This window comes from Schistocerca gregaria, chromosome 11 (assembly GCF_023897955.1).
Source record: "Schistocerca gregaria isolate iqSchGreg1 chromosome 11, iqSchGreg1.2, whole genome shotgun sequence".
Taxonomy (NCBI): Eukaryota; Metazoa; Arthropoda; class Insecta; order Orthoptera; family Acrididae; genus Schistocerca; species Schistocerca gregaria.
The window spans coordinates 75,561,037-75,586,006 of NC_064930.1; the positions used below are offsets into that span (position 1 = coordinate 75,561,037).

General features: G+C 41.5%; 1 protein-coding gene across 1 annotated transcript in view; it reads left to right on the forward strand.

The window, feature by feature from the left end:
- LOC126295344 (pleckstrin homology domain-containing family M member 2) overlaps positions 1 to 24,970 on the forward strand; it is a 260,206-nt gene that overhangs the window by 55,974 nt on the left and 179,262 nt on the right. The window contains exons 6-7 of the mRNA XM_049987814.1: positions 10,857 to 11,067; positions 18,794 to 19,001. Coding sequence (XP_049843771.1) covers positions 10,857 to 11,067; positions 18,794 to 19,001 — 419 coding nt within the window. The remainder of the gene's footprint in view (positions 1 to 10,856; positions 11,068 to 18,793; positions 19,002 to 24,970) is intronic.

Sequence of the window (24,970 nt, forward strand, 5' to 3'; positions counted from 1 at the left end):
GTCAGTCCATAAGTTTAAGTAAATACAATCAACAGTACAACAAGAATCAGCTTAATTTTTCAAGGAACTCCTCAACAGAATAGAAGTAGTGATGCATGAGGAAGCTCTTCAATTTTGATTTGAAAGTGCTTGGATCACTGCTAAGATTTTTGAATTCGAGTGGTAGCTTATTGAGAATGGATTCAGCAGTATACTGCACGATTGTTACGGAAGTCCGATCCAAATGCAGGTTTGATTTCTGCTGAGTATTAATTGAGGAAAGTTGCTTATTCTTCTGAGTAAGGTAATATTGTTAACAAGAAATCACAGTGAGGAATATATATATTGAGGGGTCAATTTCAAAAACCCAGACTTGTGAACAGGGGTCGACAAGAGGTTCCGTGAACTTACACCACTTATTGCCCATTTGCGAGGCAAAAATATCCATTTAGAATGGGAAGAGTTGCCCCAAAATATTAATGCCATACGATGTAAGTGAATGAAAATAAGCAAAGTAGACTAATTTTTGTGTCGAACGATCGCTTACCTCAGATACCGTTCGAATTGGAAAAATGGCAGCATTAAGTCTTTGAACAAGATCCTGAACGTGGGCTTTCCACGGCAGTTCACCACCTATCTGAATACCTAGAAATTTGAACTGTTCAGTTTCACTAATCGTATACCCATTCTGTGAAATTAAAATGCCAGGTTTTGTTGAATTGTGTGTTAGAAACTATAAAAACTGAGTCTTACTGTGATTTAATGTTAGTTTATTTTCTACAAGTCATGAACTTATTTCATGAATCAATGTTGCACACCTCACTTTACTACCAAGTGAGTGTCATCAGCAAACAGAAATATTTTAGAGTTACCCATAATACTAGAGGGCACATATTTTATATAAATAACAGACCCCACATCACAGCCATTCTCAACATTGTGAATAACAACCTTTTGCTGTCTGTTGCTAAAGTGAAAGGTGAACCAATTGTGAGCTACTCTTCATATTCCGTAATGGTCCAGCTTCTGGAGCAATATTTTGTGATAAACACAAACACACACCTTAGTTAAATCATAAAATACGCCTAGCATTCGAAACCTTTTGTTTAACCCATCCAGTACCTCACAGAGGAAAGAGAATATAGCATTTACAGCTGTTAAATGACTTCTAAAGCCAAATTGCATATTTGCTAGCAAATCGTGCGATATAAAACGATCAATTACCCTTATGTACATGGCCTGTTCAATAACTTTAGCAAACACTGATGGCATAGAAATAACTCTGAAATTGTCTGCATTATCCCTTTCTCCCTTTTTATAAAGTGGCTTTACTACTGAGTACTTTAATTGTTCAGGAAACTGATCATTTGTAAAGGAAAAATTACAAATATGGCTAAATCTCCCCCTTGTCTGTATCACAGAGGAGTATTTCAGACATCAATCTCAGAAAGGCATTTGCCAAGGAAGCTATATGATTCCCTGTAGAAACTAAATTTTATTTAATTCACCAGGAATGCTCAGAAAATGATTGTTAAATACTGTACATATATCTGATTTATCAGTAACAGAAATATTTTTACTACAATCTGACGTTATATTGTTGACATTGTGCTGTTGACCAGACATTTCCCTCAAAACTGACCCTACGGGTTTAATTTTATTGCATGAATTAGCCAGTATTTGATAGATCCCAACTTTTCCAGTACGTAGAGAGCTAATACGGTCTGCATAAATTTACATAAATGTTTTGTTAAATTATTAGTTGAAACAGCAAGCGAATAATGAAGGAGAAGCAGTGGTTTCTGTCAAAATAGCTTTTTTTCCTCATGATGTACACACAGAGAGAACTCTGGAAGTAATTCCTATGATTACCAGTATGAATAGATTACAGCTAGTTGTGATTTGTTGTCAGTATGTTCAACAGAAGTTGCTAGCAGTGGCTGCTAATTTGCAATCTGACTCGTTCTGCAGGCCAGAAGGTTCCCCTCGATAATGCAATTTGTGGGACAAAAGATGTGAATGAATGAGTGAGTGTTGTGTCACAAATTTGATCTCGCGTCCCAGAACTGACGAGGAGGCTGTAGTGTGGGAGGTCAGTATCAGCTGTGTAGCGTAGTTGGCAGGCCGTCAGTGTAAACATGTACTCTTCTCTTCGAAGTGCGTCGTGTCGGTGTTTCGTATTTGCATTAGGTGTGAGTACAGGCCTGTGTACTTTCTGATAGAACACTCACTATTTGTGATGATCTCTTCAGGGACACGTCTTGCCTCATCCCAAACATTTAGAAGTAAATATCTCGACCAGAATAGGATACAGTCACATAGGTGTAGTCGGGTGGCCAGTTTCATCCTGCCACACACAGATTTGTCGGCTCGTTTGCCACCGTGTGATATCGAGGTACTAGGCTCAACAGTCGGAGCAGTTGACACTGCTGCTGCTGTTCGAACACTGCTCTGTCAAATGGATTGGCAGCTGGTTATGGGGTGGGTACTGTCTGCCTGGCATCTGAGCAGGGGAAGACCTGAAGTATTCATTGCAATTTAACAACTGTCGGTAGCAGACGTATAAATTACAGCCACACATTGGCTGATCTTGTAGGAGGTGGAGTTCGGTGCACAGGATCTGAAAGCTGTTTTGTTACAAAGCAGTCAGTATGCTTGGGGGTCAGAGAAGAGTGTGTATTCTGCCAATGGAGAGGGTATGTATTTTTTGATGACCATTTACACTATTTTGTTCCCATTTATTTTTTTCGGTCATCATTCTTCTCACCAGTTCAATGTGGTAAGTCGCGAATTCCTCTCTTGTGGCTCCCTCTTCATCTCAAACTGGCACTTGCACCTTATGTCATCAGTTATTACTTGATTCTGAATGTGAGTCAATATTTTATTTGAGTATGGGATTTGTTAATGAACAAATGTCATAATCAAATAAAATATTGACTCGCGTTCAGAATCAAGTAATCTTTTTTATAGTATCCATACATCTATGAGAACGTTAAGAGCTTGCAAGATGGTAGCATTACGTTTTATGTCCTCTTGTGTCTGGTGTTAAGCAGATCAATAGATTGTCATTGTGGTAGTCCACAGTTTCTCACATATTCCACACTCGAGGACCGTGCGAGTAAAATGTCATCCGATCGATCGAATGAGGTTACTATTGTATTGAGTGCCTCAGTGGATCAAGAAATCTCGAACCTTTTGAGCGTGAGTATCATTTGCCTTACTGCCCCTACAGAATTCTTCAATAGCCCAAGCTTCATCTGTAAATGTAAGACAACCCCTGTATCAATCCATTAAACAACATAAAACATTGACCTCAGCAGCAATTGTTTAATATGCGAAAGTAAAACGACCTCATTCTTTTCGAATGATGAATTTGCGAAAAAAAAACCTTGTCTTATAATCTAGTAAATAACATGAAAGTGAGTCAGTGTTAAAAAGACATCACCTGCAACCATACCTGAATTAGCTCTTGGCTGGAGCAAGATTGCATATCTTCTTTCACATATGAAGAAGTCTCTGTGCTTACAAATTTTGTCTGAATTCAAGACTGTGGAAACTGGACTTCTCCCTTTGTCTTCCAGGTATGGAAACATTCTGCAAAAAATAAAAAAATAAAAATGGCCGTGTGTGTAACAAAGATCAAGTAGGCATAGAAACAAATGATTAAAAATTTTGATCAAATGATCTATCAGTGTAAAACACTACATTTTGCTAAATCAGTATGTTCAACGTTTATAGAAAATTTGTTTGAGACGGGTTGGATTATGAGCTGTAGTATCACAGGTCCACAGTTTGGAAATACTGGCTATTGGTTTTAATACCTTCCTCTGCTTGTCCTTGTGGTGTATGTTTTCCCCATTTTTTGTTCATTCCATTCATTTTCTTTTCAGGTGTGGTTCTCCATTCCTTTCCCCCTTTTATTTTTCAAATGTACTTTGGGCGTTTTTGTACCTTGAGCCTTGCTTATGTCAGGAAAAAGGGACTGATGACCCTGTAGTTTGATATTACTCAGCTGAAGCAAAAGTGCTGGCGGCACCTCAAAGCCCTCCGCTGCCTGAGCCACGCGTCTTGGGGTGCAGATCGCTGCACGCTGTTGCGATTGTACAGAGCCCTTGTGCAGTCCAGGCTTGATTATCGGAGCCTGGCCTATGGGTCTGCATCGCCCTCAGTGTTGACGTTGTTGGACCCCATACACCACTGTGGGGTTCGGCTTGCAACTGGCGCTTTGGCGCTTTCCGTACGAGCCCCGTGGATAGTCTACTGGTGGAGGCCAGGGTTCCCCCGCTGCGGATTCGCCGCCACCGACTGCTCGCCGACTATGCTGTCCACGTGCATTGTTCACCGGGCCATCCCAATCATCGCCTGCTTTTCCCTGCCAGGGTTCTCCCTCTGCCCGACTGGCGACCTAGGTCTGGGCTTTCCATTGCTGTCCGCGTCCAGTCCCTGCTGTCGGAACTGGGGTCTTTCCCTCTTCTGCCACCCTTCCGGGTCCGTGCACCCACGCCTCCCTCGTGTATGCCCCGGCCGTCCGTCTGCCTGGACTTGGCACGGGAACCCGAGGACTCGGTTCCGCCTGTGGCCCTCCATCGCCGTTTTCTTGTGCTCCTCATTTTCAGGCTGTGAGCCTGTCTACACTGATGGTTCCCTGGTAGATGGTCGTACTGCCTACGCTTTTGCTCACGCTGCCCATGTTGAACAGCGCTCCTTGCCGGCTGGCTGCAGTATTTTTACTGCAGAGCTGGTGGCCGTATTGCGCACTCTTGAGCATATGCGTTCCTGCTCAGGTACGTCCATCGTCATCTGCAGTGACTCCCTGAGCAGCCTCCAGGCTATCAACCGCTCCTATACCTCTTCTCCTCTGGTATCCTTTATTCAGGAGACTGTTTTTGCCATTACCCGCTCTGGTCGTTCGGTGGTCTTTGTTTGGACACCAGGTCACGTTGGCATCCCGGGGAACGTACGTGTCGACAGGCTGGCCAAAGGGGCGATCGACGCCCCCACTTTGGAGATCGGCCTCCCGGCTCGTGATCTGCAGCTGGTGTTGCGCCGTAAGGTGCTTGGGATGTGGCACGACGAGTGGCGTAGCCTGACTTCGCCGAATAAACTGCGGGCTGTTAAGGAGACGACCGATGTGTGGCGGTCCTCCCTGCGGGCTTCTCGCAGGGACTCTGTCATCCTGTGTCGGCTCCGCATCGGCCATACCTACCTGACGCACGGACATTTTTTGCATCAGGAGGATCCCCCCCTGTGTCGGTGTGGGTCCCGGCTGACGGTCGCCCACATTTTGTTGGAGTGTCCCCAACTGCGCACCCTCCGGCAGTCTTTTAATCTCCCGGGCACGTTGCCTTTGGTTTTATGCGATGATGCCTCCGTGGCTGATGATGTTTTAAATTTTATCCGTGGTAGTCCTTTTTATGGTTCCATTTAGGGGGGTCCTGCCCCTTTCCCTTTCTATGTCTCTTATCCTCGAGTCTCTCATTGGTTGCAGATTTTAGTGTGTATTCGGATGGTTGACTCTTTCCCTTTTTTTGTTCTCATGGTCAGTCAACCAGTCTCCGGCCCTCTTCTTTTCTTCCGTTTCTTTCTGTCCGGTGTTCGTCTGTACTCTTCTTGTCTCTAGTGTTCGCTGCTACATTGGTATTCTTTCAGTGACTGAGGGGAGGGGCGTCTCCTCCCCCCTTGGGGTTTTACCCGCTCTGTAACTTTTCGTCTCGCCTGTTTTCTGGAATGGGGGACTGATGACCTTAGCTGTTTAGGCCCCCTTAAACATCCCAACAACCACCACCCTTTATAACCCAAACCAACCAACCAACCAACCTGTTGTCCAGTCTTGGTCTGCCTCAACAATTTATAAACTCCCTTGCCCTCCACCCCTCAAAAAGACACTCTCTCCTCTCCTCTCCTCTCCTCTCTCTCGCTTTTGTTGTATCGCTATCCCATTAATTTTACATAAAATTTTCATGGTGGTGTGGATTGTTTACACTGAGGTGACAAATTGTGGAATAGCAATAAGCACATATGCAGGAGGCGGTAGTATTGTGTACACGAGGTACAAAAGTGCAGTGCATTGGCAGAGCTGGGATCTGCACTGAGCTGATTTGTGTGAAAAGGTTTCAGACATGATTATGGCTGCACAACAGGAATTAACAGACCTTGAATACGGAATAGCAGTTGGAGCTGGATGCAAAAGACATTCCAATTAAGAAAATGTTAGGAAAAACAATAGTCAGAGATCCACAGTGTCAAGAGTGTGCCGAGAATACTAAGTTTAGACGTTACTTCTCATCACTGATGACGCAGTGGCTGGAAGCCCTCACGTAATGATTGAGAAGAGTTGGGTCTGTACTAACAGACAAGCAACACTACATCACTGCATGAAATAACTGCCGAAATTAATGTGGAATGTGTGACAAACATATCCATTAGGACAGTGCAGCAAGATTTGGTGTTAATATGCTATGGCAGCAGGCGACTAACGTTAGTTTCTTTGCTAAGAATATGACACTGCATCTCTCTTTGGCTTGTAACTGTATCGGTTGCACCATAGGTGACTGTAAAACTGTGGCCCTATCAGACGAGTCCCGATTTTATTTGGTAAGAGCTGGTAGGGTTTGTGTGTGGTGCAGACCGCATGAAGGCACGGGCCCAGGTCGTCAACAAGCTGGCGGTGGCTCCGTAATGGTGTGGGCTGTGTTCACAGGGAATGGACTGTGTTCTCTGGTCCAGCTGAACCGTCACTGACTGGAAATGGTGATGTTCAGCTAATTATAGACCATATGCAGCCATTCGTGGACTTCACATTCCCAAACAACAATGGAATTTTCATTGACGACAGTGCGTCACGTCGCTGGGCCACTATTGTTCACCATTGATTTGTGGAACACTCTGCACAGTTTGATTGAACAATCTGGACACCCAGATTGCCAAACACGAATCCCGTTGAACATTTACGGGACATAACCGAGAGATCAGTTTGTGCACAGAATCCTGCACTGTCAACACTTTTGCAGTTATGAACAGCTATAGAGGCGCATAGCTCAGTAGTTCTGCTGGGAACCTCCAGCGACTACCATATTTACTCGAATCTAAGCCTCACTTTTTTTCCAGTTTTTGTAATAAAAAAAAAAAAAAACCACGTGCGACTTAGAATTGATTGCAAAGTAAGTGGAAGTTCTGAAAAATGTTGTAGGTGCCACCACAACTAACTTCTGCCATCGAATATATGTAGCGCTACACAGGCATGCTTTGCAGGCACAAAGATAAATACTGGCGCCAAAACCTCTGCGTCAGTAAATAAATTAAAAAGAAAAGGTGGAAGACGAGCTTTTTTCTCCGCCCCGAGTTTGGACCACTGCGTTTTCATACATTATCCAACAAAGGAAATACAAATTTCATATTGTTCACCTTCGAATGTAGCAGTGTTTCAATGTACTATGAAAATCCAATTGGCAAGACTGTTTGGTATGTTTGTGAGTATGGGAAACTCTATGTTCTGAATTTTTTTCCTACATGTGAGAAGAGATGGTTGCTAATAGGAACTTTTATGAATTGTGAATCACATGCGGTATTCTCTTCACCATAAGAATAATATGAATATAAACGTTTTGTCATGTATTCTTTCATGTTTGCAGCGATCTCATTTAAATCCTGTCTGCCTAATAAACTATGAAACTAAAGTGAGACAACAGCAAACGCGGAAGAGTAGACATATCATGTAATGTTTATATTCATATTACAGTCAGAATGAAGCACAGCAATTGCCTAGATTTTTAAATCTAAGATGACTCTAATTTCGGTGCAGAATGTACTGTACTAAAAGAGGCGTCTGCAAAGATTTTCAAACGGAGAGAAATTTTCACTAAACTCTCGTTCAGACCATCTTCTATCATACGCAGTCTATTATTTGGTTCTTGTTGATCATTATCAAAGAAAGCAGCAGTGTAAGTAACAACAAATAGCAGTCTCTTGCCATTGTTTCGCTAATGAGATGATTCCACTTTTCTTTTTTTAATTGTAAGGGGCAGTAGCGTGCACAAAAGCAAGCCATGCGCCGAGCGACGACAGGCCGTAAACACTCATTATCAGAAAGCGACAAACAATGCATGGCACAATACAGCAATGCATTTTCAGCTTAGAGTGACGTAAACACCTATAACAAAGAGAACTGCACTTCTGAGATCAAAGAAAAATAAGCAATCAATACAAACCAGGTGAATAACGTGAAAAAGGAAGGGTGCCCGTATAAATACGGACGGAGCGTCTGACGCATAGCAATGGCTACCTGGTAAAGCTTAACTGCTAAGCTGCTGTAGCTGTATCGTCATTCATTCAACCTAAATTGTCTCTCATATTATAATGGACCAACTTTGTTTCGATTTGAAGGTGCGGCCTAAAACTTTTCTCTCGCCTTGAATTTAGAGTCTCAAACTTCAGGTGCGCCTTAGATTCGGGAAAATTGTTTTTCCTTGATTTAGAGTCTCTTTTTCAGGTGCGGCTTAGATTCGAATGGGGCTTAGATTCGAATGGGGCTTAGATTCGAATGGGGCTTAGATTCGAATGGGGCTTAGATTCGAGTAAATACGGTAGTTGAGTCCGTGCTGTGTCGAGTTGTTGCACTATTTCGGACAAAAGGAGGTCGGACACAATATTAGGAGGTATAACTGAAAAATATAACTCACTTCGTCTATGAACCATGAGTCGTCCGTCAGTACCTTCCCGCCGCCGCATCATCCTCAGATGAGGGTGCAGACAAGAGGGGCGTGTGGTCAGCACACCGCGCTCCCGGCCATTATGAAGGTTTTTGTTGACCTGAGCCACTACTATTCGGTCGAGTGGCTTCTCAGTTGGCATCATGAGCCTGAGTGCACCCCAAAAAATGGCAACAGTGGATGGTGGCACAGATGGTCACCCATCCAAGTGCCGGCCACGCCCGACAGCACTTAACTTCAATGATCCGATGGGAACTGGTGTATCCACTGCATCAAGGCCGTTGCCCATTAGGAGGTATCCCATGAGTGTTTTCACCTCAACGTATTATGAATCACTGTGTTTAAACTCGTACTATTACTAAATATGAGGTGTTCAAAAAGTCTCTCCGCAGTGCCGTATCATTGTTAGCAGTTCGTGCCGTGTGATTGCTCGCCTGCCTGGGTTACTTCCTTTCAAGTGGACTGTCCCAACGTTCCACTGTTTTGTTTATCTCAGCCAGCGTCAGTAGTATCGTTGGTGTGTGTCGTTACTTGTTGACATGAACGATTAAGTTTACCGTATTGACTCGAATCTAAGCTGCACCTGAAAAATGAGACTCAAAATCAAGGAACAAAATTTTTACCAAATCTAAGCCGCACCTGAAATTTGGGACTCAAAATTGAAGGGGAGAGAAAAGTTTTAGACTGCACCTCCAAATTGAAACAAAGTTCATCCATTGTAACATGAGACACAATTTAGGTCGAATGGATGAAGATCCAGCAACAGTAGTTTGGTTCGAGTCGTAAGCTTAACAGTTAAGCTTTACCAAATAGCCATTGCTATGTGTCGGGCGCTCCGTCCGTATTTGTACGGGTATCCTTCCTTTTTCACGTGCTTCGTCTGGTTTGAATCGATGCCTCTTTGATCTGATAAGTGCGGTTCTCTTTGTTATAGGTGTTTACGTCACTCTAAGCTGAAAATGCATTATTGTACTGTGTCGTGCATTGTTTGTCGCATTCTGATAATGAGTGTTTACGACCTGTCACCATTCGCGTCATGGATTGCTTTTGTGCACACTACCGCCACTTACAATAAAAAAAAAAAAGAGCAATTGTCTCATTAGTGAAACAATGGCAAGAGACTGCTATTTGTTGTTGCTTATACTGCTACTTTATTTGATAATGCTCAACAAGAACCAAGTAATAGACTGCGCATGATAGATAATGTTCTGAATGAGAGTTTAGCGAAAATTGCATTTCTAGACGTCAGTTTGTGGGTCCCATATTTTTCAATGAAACAATAAACGCAAAACGATACTGCAGTGACATTCTGTACCCATTCATAGGAGAACTTTTGTTAAGTGAAATACTGAATGGTTATATGGTGCAGCCGCGCATACAGCTCGCGTGTCAATGTCACTGCTTGCCGATGTTTTTGGTGATCGCATAATTTCAGAGGGACTTTGACCTCCGCAATTGTCTGACCTAATACCACATGACTTTTTCTTGTGGGGTGTAGCAAAAGCGGATCCAAAATCCGTCGATGAATTGAAAACAGCAATATCCACTTTAACTGCTTCTGTTACAGAAGAAATGTTACAGCTTGCGTTTAGAAGCATGATTAGACGAATTAAATTGTGTATTCAGCAACAGAGGGTACACTCCAATGTTTAATGTGAAAATTTGTAAGAAAAAATGAATATTCAATAAATTAATAACTTGTATTTCACTGAGTTTCATTACGGAATATTCACTGCGGCATATGGCACGCGCGTCTAATGATCGTACGGCACTGTGGAGAGACTTTTTGAACATCCTGTGTGTGTGTGTGTGTGTGTGTGTGTGTGTGTGTGTGTGTGTGTGTGTGTGTGTGTGTGTGTGTGTGTGTCTTGTTTATTTACACGTTAAGTTCTGTAGGAGCAAAATGAGGAGCTAATCTCCAAGGTCAGGGAATGTGTCAGTACATTAAATTACAACATAAAAGTAATAACAGATAGAAATAAAATGCTTATGAACCCAAAAAAAGTCAAGCCATAAGTTTAAGTAAATGCAGTCAACAATACAAGAATCGGCTTAATTTTTCAAGCAACTCCTCGACAGTAATATTATACAAATTTTAACTAGTGTAGTAACAACACCGACGAGTCACCTGTCTTCAATAAAGAATCAATGAATTAATTTATCTTTCAGGTGGACAGTAGCACAAAAGCTGGTACAAACCAACCTGCTGACACAAATAAGATGAGCGAGCCTATCATTACAATGTGCAATGAAAAGAAGTACGAAATGGAGGAAAAGTCTGATCTCGTTAACAAGGAAGCCAGTGTAATGGGTGACAGCGAAGCCAAGAACAATGAGAAGAACCGCATCTACCACTCGCCAGATAACAAGGAGCTAGAAGGTTAGTTATACCTGCTCAGTGAAAATGAATTCTGTTTGTGGTAATATATAGGCAAGAAATTAGTTACTTTACTTTTACTGGTGACTTTAACACTCTCACTGGAGACTAAAACAAATTTCATTATTCGCTCTGGATGTTCTCTTTCCCCCTTTGCTTGGCCCTTTCTTTGGAAAGGAGGACCATCTGAACTGCTTGAAACTTTATCTATCCTGTAAATATTAATCCTATCTGTGAGGATGAAAATGACAGTGTTTGTGGTATACAGGGTGTAACAAAAAGGTACGGCCAAACTTTCAGGAAACATTGCTAACACACAAATAAAGAAAAGATGTTATGTGGACATGTGTCCGGAAACGCCTACTTTCCATGTTAGAGCTCATTTTAGTGTCGTCAGTATGTACTGTACTTCCTCGATTCACCGCCAGTTGGCCCAATTGAAGAAAGCTAATGTTGACATGCGACTCATTGCTCTACAGTAGTAGCATTGAGCGCATCAGTACGTAGCACCAACAGGTTAGTGTTCATCGCGAACGTGGTTTTGCAGTCAGTGCAATGTTTACAAATGTGGAGTCAGCAGATGCCCATTTGATGTACGGATTAGCTCGGGGCAGTAGCCGTGGCGCGGTATGTTTGTATTGAGACAGATTTCCAGAACGAAGGTGTCCCAACAGGAAAACGTTTGAAGCAATCAATCAGCGTCTTAGAGAGCACGGAACATTCCAGCCTACGACTCGCAACTGGTGAAGACCTAGAACGACGAGGACACCTGCAATGGACGAGGCAATTCTTCGTGCAGTTTGTGATAACCCTAATGTTAGGCTCAGAGAAGTTGCTGCTGTACAAGGTAACGTTGACCACGTCACTGTATGGAGAGTGCTACGGGAGAACCAGTTGTTTCCGTACCGTGTACAGCGTGTGCAGGCACTATCAGCAGCTGATTGGCCTCCACTGGTACACTTCTGCGAATGTTTCATCTGACAATGTGTCAATCCTCATTTCAGTGCAAATGTTCTCTTTACAGGTGAGGCTTCATTCCGACGTGATCAAATTGTAAATTTTCACAATCGACACGTGTGGGCTGACGAGAATCCGCATGCAATTGTGCAATCACGTCATCAACACAGATTTTCTGTGAACGTTTGGGCAGCCATTGTCGGTGATGTCTCGATTGGACCCCATGTTCTTCCACCTACGCTCAGTGGAGCATGTTACCCTGATTTCATACGGGATACTCTACCTGTGCTGCTAGAAGATGTGCCTTTACAAGTACGACACATGTGGTTCGTGCACGATGGAGCTCCTGCACATTTCAGTTGAAGTGTTCGTACGCTTCTCGACAACAGATTCGGTGACTGACGGATAGGTAGAGGCGGACAAATTCCGTGGCCTCCATGCTCTCCTGACCTCAACCCTCTCGACTTTCATTTATGGGGGCGTTTGAAAGCTCTTGTCTATGCAACCCCGGTACCAAATGTAGAGAGTCTTCATGCTCGTGTTGTGGACGGCTGTGATAAAATACGCCATTCTTCAGGTCTGCATCAGGGATTCCGTGCAACGGAGGGTGGATGTACGTATCCTCGCTAACGGAGGACATTTTGAACATTTCCTGTAACAAAGTGTTTGAAGTCACGCTGGTACGTTCTGTTGCTGTGTGCTTCCATTCCACGATTAATGTGATTTGAAGAGAAGTAATAAAATGAGCTCTAATATGCAAAGTAAGCGTTTCCGGACATATCTCCACATAACATATTTTCTTTCCTTGTGTGTGAGAAATGTTTCCTGAAAGTTTGGCTGGACCTTTTTGTAACATCCTGTGTAGGCAAGAAATTAGTTACTTTACTTTTACTGGTGACTTTAACACACTCACTGGAGACTAAAACAAATTTCATTATTCACTCTGGATGTTCTCTCTCTCTCTCTCTCTCTCTCTGTCTCTCTCTCTCTCTCTCTCTCTCTAGGAGGATTATCTGAACTGCTTGAAATTTTTATCCTTCCTGTAAATGTTAATCTTATCTATGAGGATGGAAATGACAGTGTTTGTGGTATGTAAAATGAATGCATGCACCGTTTTTGTTATAGCAAGAACAAACATGTTGTATTGAACATAGTACTTTATAGAGCAACACATAGGGTACAGGTTGTGCATCGTACTGACCACATTGACTGGACAAAAATAATACAGCAAAAGAATAGGCAGAGTGCTTGTTTGCAGTTGTATAAACCAGGGGTCTTCAAACTTCTTAGTCCGCAGTCCACATTGACTCCTCCACGAAGTCGTAAGGGCCGAGATCTACCTAGTGAGATTAAAGCACGCTAGTACACCATGATCGCTGTGATGTAAGGCTAAAGGAAAGATGAAATCACAAAAATCTAAGGTTTTGGGAATAGCTAGCAGTGAAACGAACAAAGATTTTTATTTAATTACATAATTTTGATTGGTGGGCTTACCTGACCAAAATTCTGACGTATTTTATTCTGGCGAATTTCACCAACCAAAAAAGTATGTCACTACATGTTCTGTATGTATTTTACAACGTAATCGAAAGAAAGTGAAACCTTGCTTAAGAAGCATCTTCCATAGTGATTGATTACTAAGGCTAGTTGCCGAAGTGGCGTCCATTTGAAAGACTTGCACCAGACTTGTGAGTAGAATAAAATCCAAAGAAATTTTTTACTTAAAATGTTAGCTGTGTCCCCCCCCGCCTCCTCTCCCCCCCCCCCCCCCCCCCCCCCCATCCACTATCGCATGGAGAATGGTCTGTCTGTTTATTGTGGATAGCCACAAGTTTAACAATGAGCTTCCACTTTGTAAAGATAGAGCTCCGACAGTGTTGCGGTGTATTGGTCACGATAGGCCTCGAAACTCAATTGTTGCCAGTATAGGTACCACCTCCAAAATTTGGCGGGCCGGATACCGTGGATGACTGGCCAGCCTACACGGGCCGGTTTCGGCCCGTGGGCCGTAGTTTGGAGACCCCTGGTATAAACAATGCTGTTTATTTGGCGGCTCACCAGAGCGCACCAGGTGGAGGTCCCAGATAGTCTATAACACCTTTGAACTGTATAGACGCATGCTCTCTGGCATTGTGTGCTTTGTGAATGAAAGCACATCACTCCTCTCTTTTTAGTGGTGGGAAAAAACAAACAAACATAAGTACATACATACGAGGGGGATATCAAATATAAAGAGGATTTTTGTTTCTGAACATCAACAGTTGGTAGGGCTGGACCCGCACTTCTGCTATGCTTAGGCGGGACTGTTAGAAGTGAGGAGAGTGTGCTGTTAGATATTTCCCGCCGTCTCGTCAGTAATTCCCATGATGCCTGACCAACGGGTGCACCCCTCCATTGCGCAATGCATAATTATCAAATTTCTTGCCCGTGAAGGAGTTGCAGTGGTGGCGATTTGCCAGAGCTTGACTGCACTGTTCAGTGATAAAACATTACCGAGGATGCGTGTATTTGGCTGGCATAAAAAGTTCGAGGAAGGACAAGAACGTGTGGAAAATCAGCAACACGGTCGCCATCCTCGGACCTCCATTAAAGACAAAAACATTTGTGCGGTTAAAGACATTATTGACGACGATCGACGGAGGGGAGTATCAGAAATAGCACAAAAAGTCAGAATCGGGTATGGGAGCTATCAAGCAATCGGCACAAATGACCTACATTTCCGTAAAGTGTGTTCCAGATGGGTCCCTAAACGTTTGACTGAAAATCTGAAGTTGAGATGTTTGGAGGTCTGTCGGAGGCGTACAGCAAGGTTTTGCAGAAGAAGGTGACACATTTTTGAGTCGAATCGTCACCTGCAATGAAACGTGGGTTCACCACTACACTCCAGAATAAAAAACAAACCAGTAAGGAGTGGTGGAGGAAAGGGGAGGCAGCACTAGTGAAAGCAAATATTCGACTGTCAGCTGGCAAGGTTCTTTCAACCGTTTTTTTCTATCAGCGAGCCATTTTGCTGATTGATTTTTTTGCACGAGTGATGCACAATCGTTGCCGCTTACTACAGCGAACTGTCAAAGAAGGCGAGAGTTGCATATCGCCGCAAGACAAGACCGATCGATTCGACAGGTCATCCTCCTCCACGACAGTGTGCGACCCTATACTCCAGCTCTGTCTGAGAGGTACAGGAAATGTACTGGACTAGACTCGATCATCCTCCTTACAGCTCGGGCTTATCATTTTTGCGATTTCCATTTATTCGGACCGCTCAAAGAAGCTCTAGGAGGGCGACAATTTGAAGATGACGAGAGTGTGGAAAACTTTTTGCACAACTGGCTGGTGACGTGACCCAGTTCTATTTATGACGAGGGCATCAAAAAGCTGCCTGTACGCTGGGACAAATGCATTTCCAAAGCAGGAGACTATGTGGAAAAATAAATTATAATCGCCTTGAGCTTTTCAATAAATGAATTTAAATAAAAATTGAAATTAGATTTGATCCGCCCTCGTAAAAAAAAAACAACACTGGGAACAGAAAAGTGCATGAGACAGAAAAAAAGTACTGGTACTGTGGGAAAAAAGGCACCGATCCCACAGGGCACCGAGATTATGAGATACAGAAAACACAGTGAAGGGGCTGACGTCCATTTCATTGCTTGATGACAGCGGCTGCTGCAGCTTGTGGTGGATTGGCACTGGGGAGTAGGGGCAGAAACAATGAGGGGGTTGATTGACCACTTGTGAGAGGCTGTAGGGCAGGACCGGGTACGGCATCCACATAGCGACATCGAGGTCAACGGTTGGTGCCGGAGGCATCAGCGGGGGTGCCGGAGAAGGTGACTGTGTCTAACAACTCTACCACAACAAAGATCAAAATTTAATAATGATTGTGGTGGTGCTCACGCTGCTAAATACTGCATTTTCGGGCAACAAAAAAGTTATAATGTGGCAGGTGGCATTAGAGCACAGTTAATAAAGTCATTTCATGTAATAATAAACTAGGCACTCATCTTTTCGTGTTTCCCACACTGATCTCGTTGTAAAATCGTGGCTAAATCTTCGAAAATCTAGGTGGAGATGATTACAAACTCGAATGCAAAGCGGCCTAGGTTTTATTCTGCTACATTCAAAAGTTTTATAGATGCGCTTCACAAACCATTCTTGAAGATTAAACCTTTCAGAGTTAACACAATGGTGGTGTAAAAAATAATCAGCACTCCGAATTTAAGTTACACTTCTCTTTTATTGCTTTTGTTGCAATATCACGTAACACACAAAACATCACTTCACAATACGAAACATACTTGAAAACATCTCCCTCACTGTTAAAGTTCACATTTTATAAACTGGCTACAATATGCGTCTTTCCAACATGACGTCCAAGACTTGGCTTTCTCGAGGTCCGACACTCTAACCAACCAATAATCTCTTACACGCCCAAAAATCAAGAGTTAAAAGTATGTCAAAGATCATAGTGACAAAAGAAAGAATACACGTAAGAATAATATCATTGCAATATAAACATATCAATGAATCGAAGTACTTCTACATTAATGAAATCAAATCTGAATGTTGTCTCAGAAATATGTCAACTACTTTACAGAAACAAAGTAGAATATTAATGGTATCGAGAGGTTCAGGTGAGCTGCCCTAATGATTACGTAATTCAAGTACCATTACAGGTGGCGGTGGTGGTGGTGGTGGTGGTGGTGGTGGTGGTGGTGGTGGTGGTGGTGGCAGCAGCGGTAGGTATAACAGGGGCTGTACTGACGACAGTAGTTCACTAGGATGGTTTAAAGCAGCTACAGGGGACCTGCCAGATATATACTTCCGAATCTCAGTTTTAAACATCTGAACTGTGCAACTCGGCAACAACAGTATATTCATTTAAATATATCAGAATCAAACTCTTAAAAAAATTATCGTCCATTAAGTTTAATAAGGAATGTTTGTCTTGCGAGATCCTGACAGAATACACTGAAATTTCACGCAAATTTCAGTTCCGTGTAGCTAAAACAGTGAAGCATAAATGACAAAAATTATGGCTGCAAACTGAACTAAGACACCAAAATGGGTATTACACCAGCTTTGTTATTGGATTTAAGAGTTCATAGAAATAGAACACAGTAACAGAAAGCTGCCTGGAGGGAATGCCAAATACTTGAGCGCAGTTTTCAGTCAGGCTAATAGCATGCTGACACACACACACACACACACACACACACACACACACACACACACACACACACGCACAGGGTGACCTTTTGATACATCCTAAAAATATAGATGCATTACATCAGGGTAAATACATTTTTCTGTAACTTTCAGAACAATCACTGCTGTCTCCAGACAATTGTAATGCGATTGTTGTATTTCATAAACAGAAGTATTTTGCTTTGCTGTCACTGAGATGATGCTAGATTGCTGACCCTTATGTTAAGTTTAATTTTTCATTCTCAGTTTAGATGCATGAAAAGAGATGTTAAGGCAGGAGTTGTGATACTTCGAACTCCCTCAATTTGAATTTGCTTTAGATTTTTACAATTCTCAGCATCGGACTTGGTTACTTTGTAGTACCATTGCTTTGTCAGCTCATAAGTTAATTTTGTGGTGATTTACAGTGTTGTTCACAAAGTCAGAGCATGTACATTTAATAAAATATGTGTGTGTATCTTTCTACTAATAACGCTTAAGTGAAAAGAGTTTAGGTGCATATGTTTCCATAAATACTGCTGTCATCCAGCCATCTAAATTGTATGTGAACAGGATGTACATAAAGTCCGGAAACACTTTCAATTATTTATTGCGCAAGAACCAAATATTGTACAGATATCATACATACGTCACTTTGAAGAGAAAATCTGAATGTTTGGTTTTTTTTTTTTCCATGTATACGGCCAGAGCGTAGTTTGGTAATTTGCTGATAGTCAGCGCTAGTCGCAAACATGCTGAGTTCAGGTGCGGAGCAAGCTTTCTGTGTGTGTGCTACAGCTGTGTGTAGCTTGACAAAAACAAGTGTGCTACAGTTGTTCAATGGATATTTAGAACCAAGTACGGTAAGAAGCCACCAATGAGGAAGTCCATTTAGTGCAGGCACAACAAATTTGTTAAGACAGGTTGTTTGTGCTCGGCAAGGAGAAGTGGATGTCCCAGTGTGAGTGAAGTGAATGTGGAGCGCATACGAGAGACATTCGTAAGGAGTCCAAAAAATTGGTGCGTTGTGCATCCTGTGAACTCGAAATGGCTCCAATGACTGTGTGGAAAGTCCTGCGACAGAAGCTGTCTATGAAACCATTCAAATTGGAGCTAGTGCAGAAGCTCAATGATGATGGCAAAGACAAGCGTTTTGAGTTTCATTTGCAGTTGCAACACTAGAATGAGGTGAGGATGGCATTGTTGATCACTTAATTTTTAGCGACAAACCCGCTTTTCACACTAATGGGAAGGTGAACAGGCATAATTGTTGAATATGGGGTACAAAGCATCCACATGAATTCATTGAATTTGAGTGTGATTCCCCAAAGGTAAATGTTTTTTGTGCCTTGTCACGTCAAAAATTGTACGCGACATTCTTCTTCGCCGAGAACACTGTCGCTGGATATTCCTACTTGGACATGTTTGCAGCAATGACTGATGCCTGAAATGCAATCAGACTTTCCATTCATCTTTCAGAGGGATGGGTCTCCAACCAATTTTCATCGTGGAAAGAATAAGATCTTATCAGTGTGACTAGCTATCGGATGGCTAGTGAGATGACCGGGTCGTCACTATTCCACAGCGGCAGTTGGCGACACGGATGGCATCGTCTTCCGGAGGCACCGTCGCCGTCGCAAGGCCAACGGAGACCCGGCGACCCCAAAGCGCGTCTCCTTCCACGGGGACGTGGGTGTGGGCGGGGCGACTGCCACGCATGCGCAGGGGCAGCAGTTCTCGGCGAGCTTCATGCCTGCCCACCCCGTTGTCAAGAAAGACGTCGTGCCCGGCAGGTCGGTGTGCGCCCACTCTAGATTTTGCTATGATTCATTGCTTTTGAATAAACCAGTTCTGGTTAAAGCATTTCTTGTAAATAAGTTTGATATTTGAACATGTTTGTAGAATTTTTCTGTCAGAGTCAATGTTAGTCCTCTACGAAATTTCAATGACACGTAACCAGCTATTTCAGTTTGTCTGTGTCTTAGAATGCCAGCTATTTTTACTGATTTTCAATTTTTATTAAGATGGCTATGCAACGTGTAACTGTGATACTAACATTTTCTGAATTACGTATGTCGAACTTCTTTTAGGGTTTAGTTTTTTTTCTTGTATTTTAACGAATGTTAGATTTTGTGAAAAATATAAAACTTCACTAAACCACTTAATTCTTTATTACCATTCTAGTCATAACAGTCTACTGTTCAACTTTCAGTAGTTGAAATCTATTATGCTAAAACAGTAATTGTAGATTTTTGTGCCTTATTTTCACATAGAAAAAATTGTTTTTGTGTGGTACATATTGATATGTGGTTCTTTGCTCCTGGACATTTTGCACTTGATTCATTTTACTTAATCTACAACAAGGAAAAAATATCATGCTTCAGATAATGAAGAAACATGAGAACATAATGTAAAGCATTGTTTCATTAAGTGTTTTACAAAATCCAAATGAGAAATACTAACTTGAATATGAACAGAAATTTTCTTGCACAAAGTCAGGGGATCATTATCAGAATTTTCAGTATTGTCATTATCACTGCCATTATCATCAAAACCTTGCTTCATTTCACACAAAATTTAATTCTCTAATATAACAATGAAAACAATAAATTATGGGAACTAGCACCACAACATGTCCTTGTTTCTCGCCACCCACCTGCCCTTAATTTACGTTAATTTCTTCTGTCTCAACTTTTCTTCGCTGCAACTACTCTCTGCTTCACTCCGTTTCAGTTTTCTACATCTTTCGTTACCTTTTCCGCCTGTTTTTCACCATCTCCTCCCATCTCTGCTATGTACAATGCACTTAGCTTCTCACTTTTATTAACTCGTGCCCAGTGTTTTAGTACTAATCTGTCGTGCTTATTACCCTGCCTTCCACCTTTAAGCTCTCAGGTTTTCAAATCTCGTCTGATGCAGTCCCCAATAATCAGTCTTTCCTCCTCATCCCGTACGGGAAGTAACCCCTTACCCACGGCTCTGGGTGACTTTCCCAAAATCTACCCCTTTTCCTAGACCTCTTCAGTCCTTTTCCTTCATCCGTCTTGCTTCCCCTTCAACCCTTCTGCCTGAAGAAGGAGCAACTGGCTCCATAAGCTTGCCAATCATAACAGTCTTTTACGTGTGTGTTCTGCTGCCACTTGGTGAGTAGATTTTTTTTATCTAAATAAAATTTCATTCTCTGTAAGAAAACAATACCGTGTCTTTTCATTTCTTTACATACTGAACAAACAGCTGTTGCCCTCCAGCAACTTAATTCCTTATAACAGACAAGATCTACTAACTGATTTAGAAACTACATTTCCATGATCTGTTGCCTGTTATAGAAACTACGAGTCTCCCATAGCACAGTGAAGACTGATAGAGCCCGCCAGTATATGTGATTTTTGTATGTAAAAGCGGGAGAATTTGCATCCTGTCAAATAACATGTTTGGCTGTCTACTAGAATTTTTCTTTGTTGTCAGTTGACGAACTTGACAGTCAAATTGCTAATATTTTCCTTCAATAAATATAGTTATGATAATATATACAGTAAAATCCCTTTTTACACTTTTCAGCACACTGTCCAAAAGAAATTTAAAATACAGCAAAGCATAGGAAATACAACAAGCAAAAATGAATGAATTGCTTTTACTACCATTCTATTTATATTGTTCAAAATATGAAATTAGAGCAGTTTCAGTTTTGCCTATGTATAAAATCTGAAATAATTATTTTTGTTTCTTTGTAACAACAGTTAGCTCTACTTGTCTCTTCACAGTATGCAAATCATCAATCACAAAGGAAGTGGCTGAATGCTGACACACACTGGGTTCCCCAAGTTTATTCTGACAATGTCCAATGGTGTAAATAAAACACATAAGCAAAAGTCTTTCATGAAAGCCACATTAAAAAGACATTAGTTTTCTAACATGTGATAATCATTATAAAATGGTAAATAAAAGTGTTTACATATAATTGCTTAAAACACTAAAGTTGCCAGCATTTGTAAACAGAGAACAATAGGCACGAAATCTACAGTTTGTTGCCAACAACGAGGTCACTCGACTCGAGGATGTCCAGGGTCCGGAAGAGGCCAGAAATTGTCATCCTCTTACAGAGCATCTTGACGAGGAATATTTGTCTGATGTGTAATGGTCTATTGACACATAGCCAACACAGATTTACAAAACATCGTTCTTGTGAAACTCTTTACTCACCCGAAGTGTTGACTGTTATCGACAATGAATTTAAAGTTGATTCCATATTTCTTGATTTCCAGAAAGCTATTGACACAGTACTAACAAGTGGCTTCTAATTGAATTGCATGCTTATGAAATGTCATCGCACTTATGCAACAGGATTAATGATTTCCTATCAGAGAAGTTACAATTCGTAGTAATTGACAGAAAGTCATTTGAATCAAACAGAAGTGATTTCTGATATTCCCCAAGGTAGCATTATAGTCTATTTGCTGTTCCGTATCTACATAAACAATTAGAGACAATCTGAGCAGCTGTCTTAAGTTGTTTGCAGATAATGCTGTCATTTATAGTCTTTTTAAGTCATTAGAAGATCAAAATCGGCTGCAAAATGATTTAGATAAGATATCTATATGGTGCGAAAATTGGCAAATGACCCTAAATGATGAAAAGTGTAAGGTCATCCACATGATTTCTAAAAGGAATCCGTTAACTTTGGTTACACGATAAATCTGCAAATCTAAAGGCCATAAATTCTACTAAATAGCTAGGAATTATAATTACGAACAACTTAAATGGTAAAGAAGACACAGGAAATGTTGTGGGATAGGCGAACCAAAGACTGCGTTTTACTGGCAGAACACTTAGAAGGCGCAACAGTTCTCCTAAAGAGACTGCCTACACGATTTGTGTCCGTCATATTTTGTAGTATTGCTGCACAGTTTGGGATCCTTTCCAGGTAGCATTAACGGAGTACATTGAGAAAGTTCGAAGAAAGGCTGCATATTTTGTATTATTGAGAAATAGGAGAGAGTCTCATGGACATGATACAGAATTTGGGATGGACATCATTAAAACAAAGGTGTTTTTTGTTGCAGTGGTATCTCGTGAAATATCAATCAACAACTTTCCCCTCAAAATTTGAAAATATTTTGTTGATGGCAACCTGAATAGAGAGAAAACATGATCAATGTAAGGAGATTCAGAGCTCGCACGCAAAGGTATAAGTGTTCATTTCTTTCTGCGTGCTGTACAAGAGTGGAATAACAGAGAATTATTGTGAAGGTGGTTCAATGAACCCTTTGTCAGGCACTTAAGTGTGATGTCTAGGGTATCCATGTAGATCAGGTCATACTGACCTAAGACTGCACGCCTAGTACGGATTAGCGTATTTCACACAGAGAGATGGCCGTCTTCAAAAGCAATGTTTCTTTGTATAAATGACTGTGCAATTAAATTAAAGCTGTTATAATACAATGCAATGAGGAGTCTGAAGCTAGCTGCTATAGTCACTATCATCAGATAATGATTATCGTTAAGGCAGTGACTTGGCATCTCCTGCTAATGGTATGTTACATAATCAGTAACTTTGCCTATGGTATACATTTTCTGCTTTGTTCCAAGGCTGACTTTGAGCAGGAAGATAATGCAGTTTTTTTTCAGAAATCTGTATGAAAATTAATTTTAAAGGTCATAATAATGTCAAAGAAAACTTAAAATGTGGGAAATCTTGTAAGGTGGAGTAGTTTATGGTGGAAAACCATTGTATTGAGAGAATATGATGTATGGTCACCTGATTTGTTTCATGAATAACACATTTGTTGTTGACAAGATTTGTAATTTATTGACTAGAAGTAAAGAATACAGCTTGGAAATACAACCTTATGAATCACATGTTCAATATTACTGCTGTTTTGGTTTACAACTTTCTCAAGTCGCACACGTGCATTTGTGATGACTCCCCGACACAAATCTTACGGTATGGCACAGCGTAACTCCACAATGATGGTCCTAAGTTACACTGCATTTTCAGGTTTTCTGCGGTATACCTTCTCTTTAAGGAACCCTACAAAGGAAGAAGTCACATGGGTTAATGTCCAGGCTGTGCGGTGGCCACATTCATCACCCTGCATAACATTCTGGAAATCTGTTTGACAATACCCTAAGCCCAAGTCTTTTGTGTAGGAAATCAAGCACAACCTTGGCAGTATGGGGGCGTGCTCCATTCTGCATGAACCATTGTCTGCAATGGAAGACATGAAGCCATGAGTTCAGAAAAGAACTGGTTTCATGGCATGTGTAAATAGCATTCACCAGTTACTGTACCATTGAAGAAGAGTGGACTGATGATTCTGTGGCTTGACATCGTGACCCACATGCACACTTTCTCCCCTTAGGTGTCTCTCATGTGGATTATTCGTGAAGGTTCACGTGACCAGAATCAAACGTTCTGTTTGTTCACAACGTCATTCATGTAAAAATAAGCTTCATCAGAAAACTGTGTGTTGTGTGGCACTGCCTCTCGGTCTTGTTTGATTGCCCACCTTGCGAACTGCAGTCTCCACACCTTATCTCTTGCAGTAAGCTTATACACCACAGTCATCGTGTATGGGTACAAGTGAAGGTCAGATTGAATAATGCTTTGTACAGATCGGTGTGAAATTCCCAACTCAGCACTGGCTCTTCTTGTTTATTTACTCAGACTAAGAGTCAAAGCCACTCGGAGTGCTTCAGTGTTTTGTGGCAAATGCACTTTACATGCACGTGGTCACTAACAATCAAAAAAAGATTCAGTACCTTCAAATTTTTGATGTAATCTGCATATTGTCTGTGGGCTGGGAGCCTACCGTGTGCTGAAATGAGCACGAAACCTTCTCTGTGTCTATGTAACACTATTTGTCACCACGAACGGTACAACAGTCTTTGTCTTTAGTTCAACGGTCAACCCTCCTCTGTCCGCCATCACGGCAAACTGAAATGGTGCACTCACAACGGAAGCGATAAACTCTCAACGACATCTGGCATAATTTCCACGAACTGCATGAAGTTGAGCGCACAATTTGAAAGCTATTGGCCAAATAGGTATACTTGTAGGATCAAAATTCAGTCGGGTGACTTATCGTGTGCCACCCCATAAAGGACAAAAATGAATGTTAAAAGTGGGGAAAATGACAAATGTGGTAACATAAATATGAAATTTTACTGTATGTACACAGGATGTCCCTACTGTGAGTCATTGGGCACATTTCCTCTGTTATTGTGGCAGATATTGACAATTTTGATTGTGCAATGTGTAGCTGGATTCAGCCCAAACAAATACTGCTCATCACGTTTTATGCGACGGCCTGTATCGATGGTAAAGGTTTGTTTGTTTCGTATTACAAATAAAATTATTTTTAAAGCAAAAGACTACATGTGACTGCAGTGTTCTTCACACCTGCACAGTTGGAGCTGCTCCATGCAAATGGTTCCTGCACCCATCGAGGAATGTAAGATCTGAAGTCAATCTCTTAGAAGGGTGAAACAGGTCATCCAAAAATAAAAACAGACAACTTAAATGATATCACAACTATGTATGTTGTAGTTATATTTGTTTTCCTTTTTGATTTGAATTTTTTTCTCACTGTTTGCAAGTTCGTGGAACAATTCATTGCAGAATATAAACTAGTCTGAAATAGTTGTCACATTATAAAAATACAGCATTACCGATTCAGACAATTGTTATTTAGCAGTGCTAAGTGTGAATTATTATTGTCGAATAATTACAGGTAATATTTTTTGCAGTTTTTGCTTTAATGAA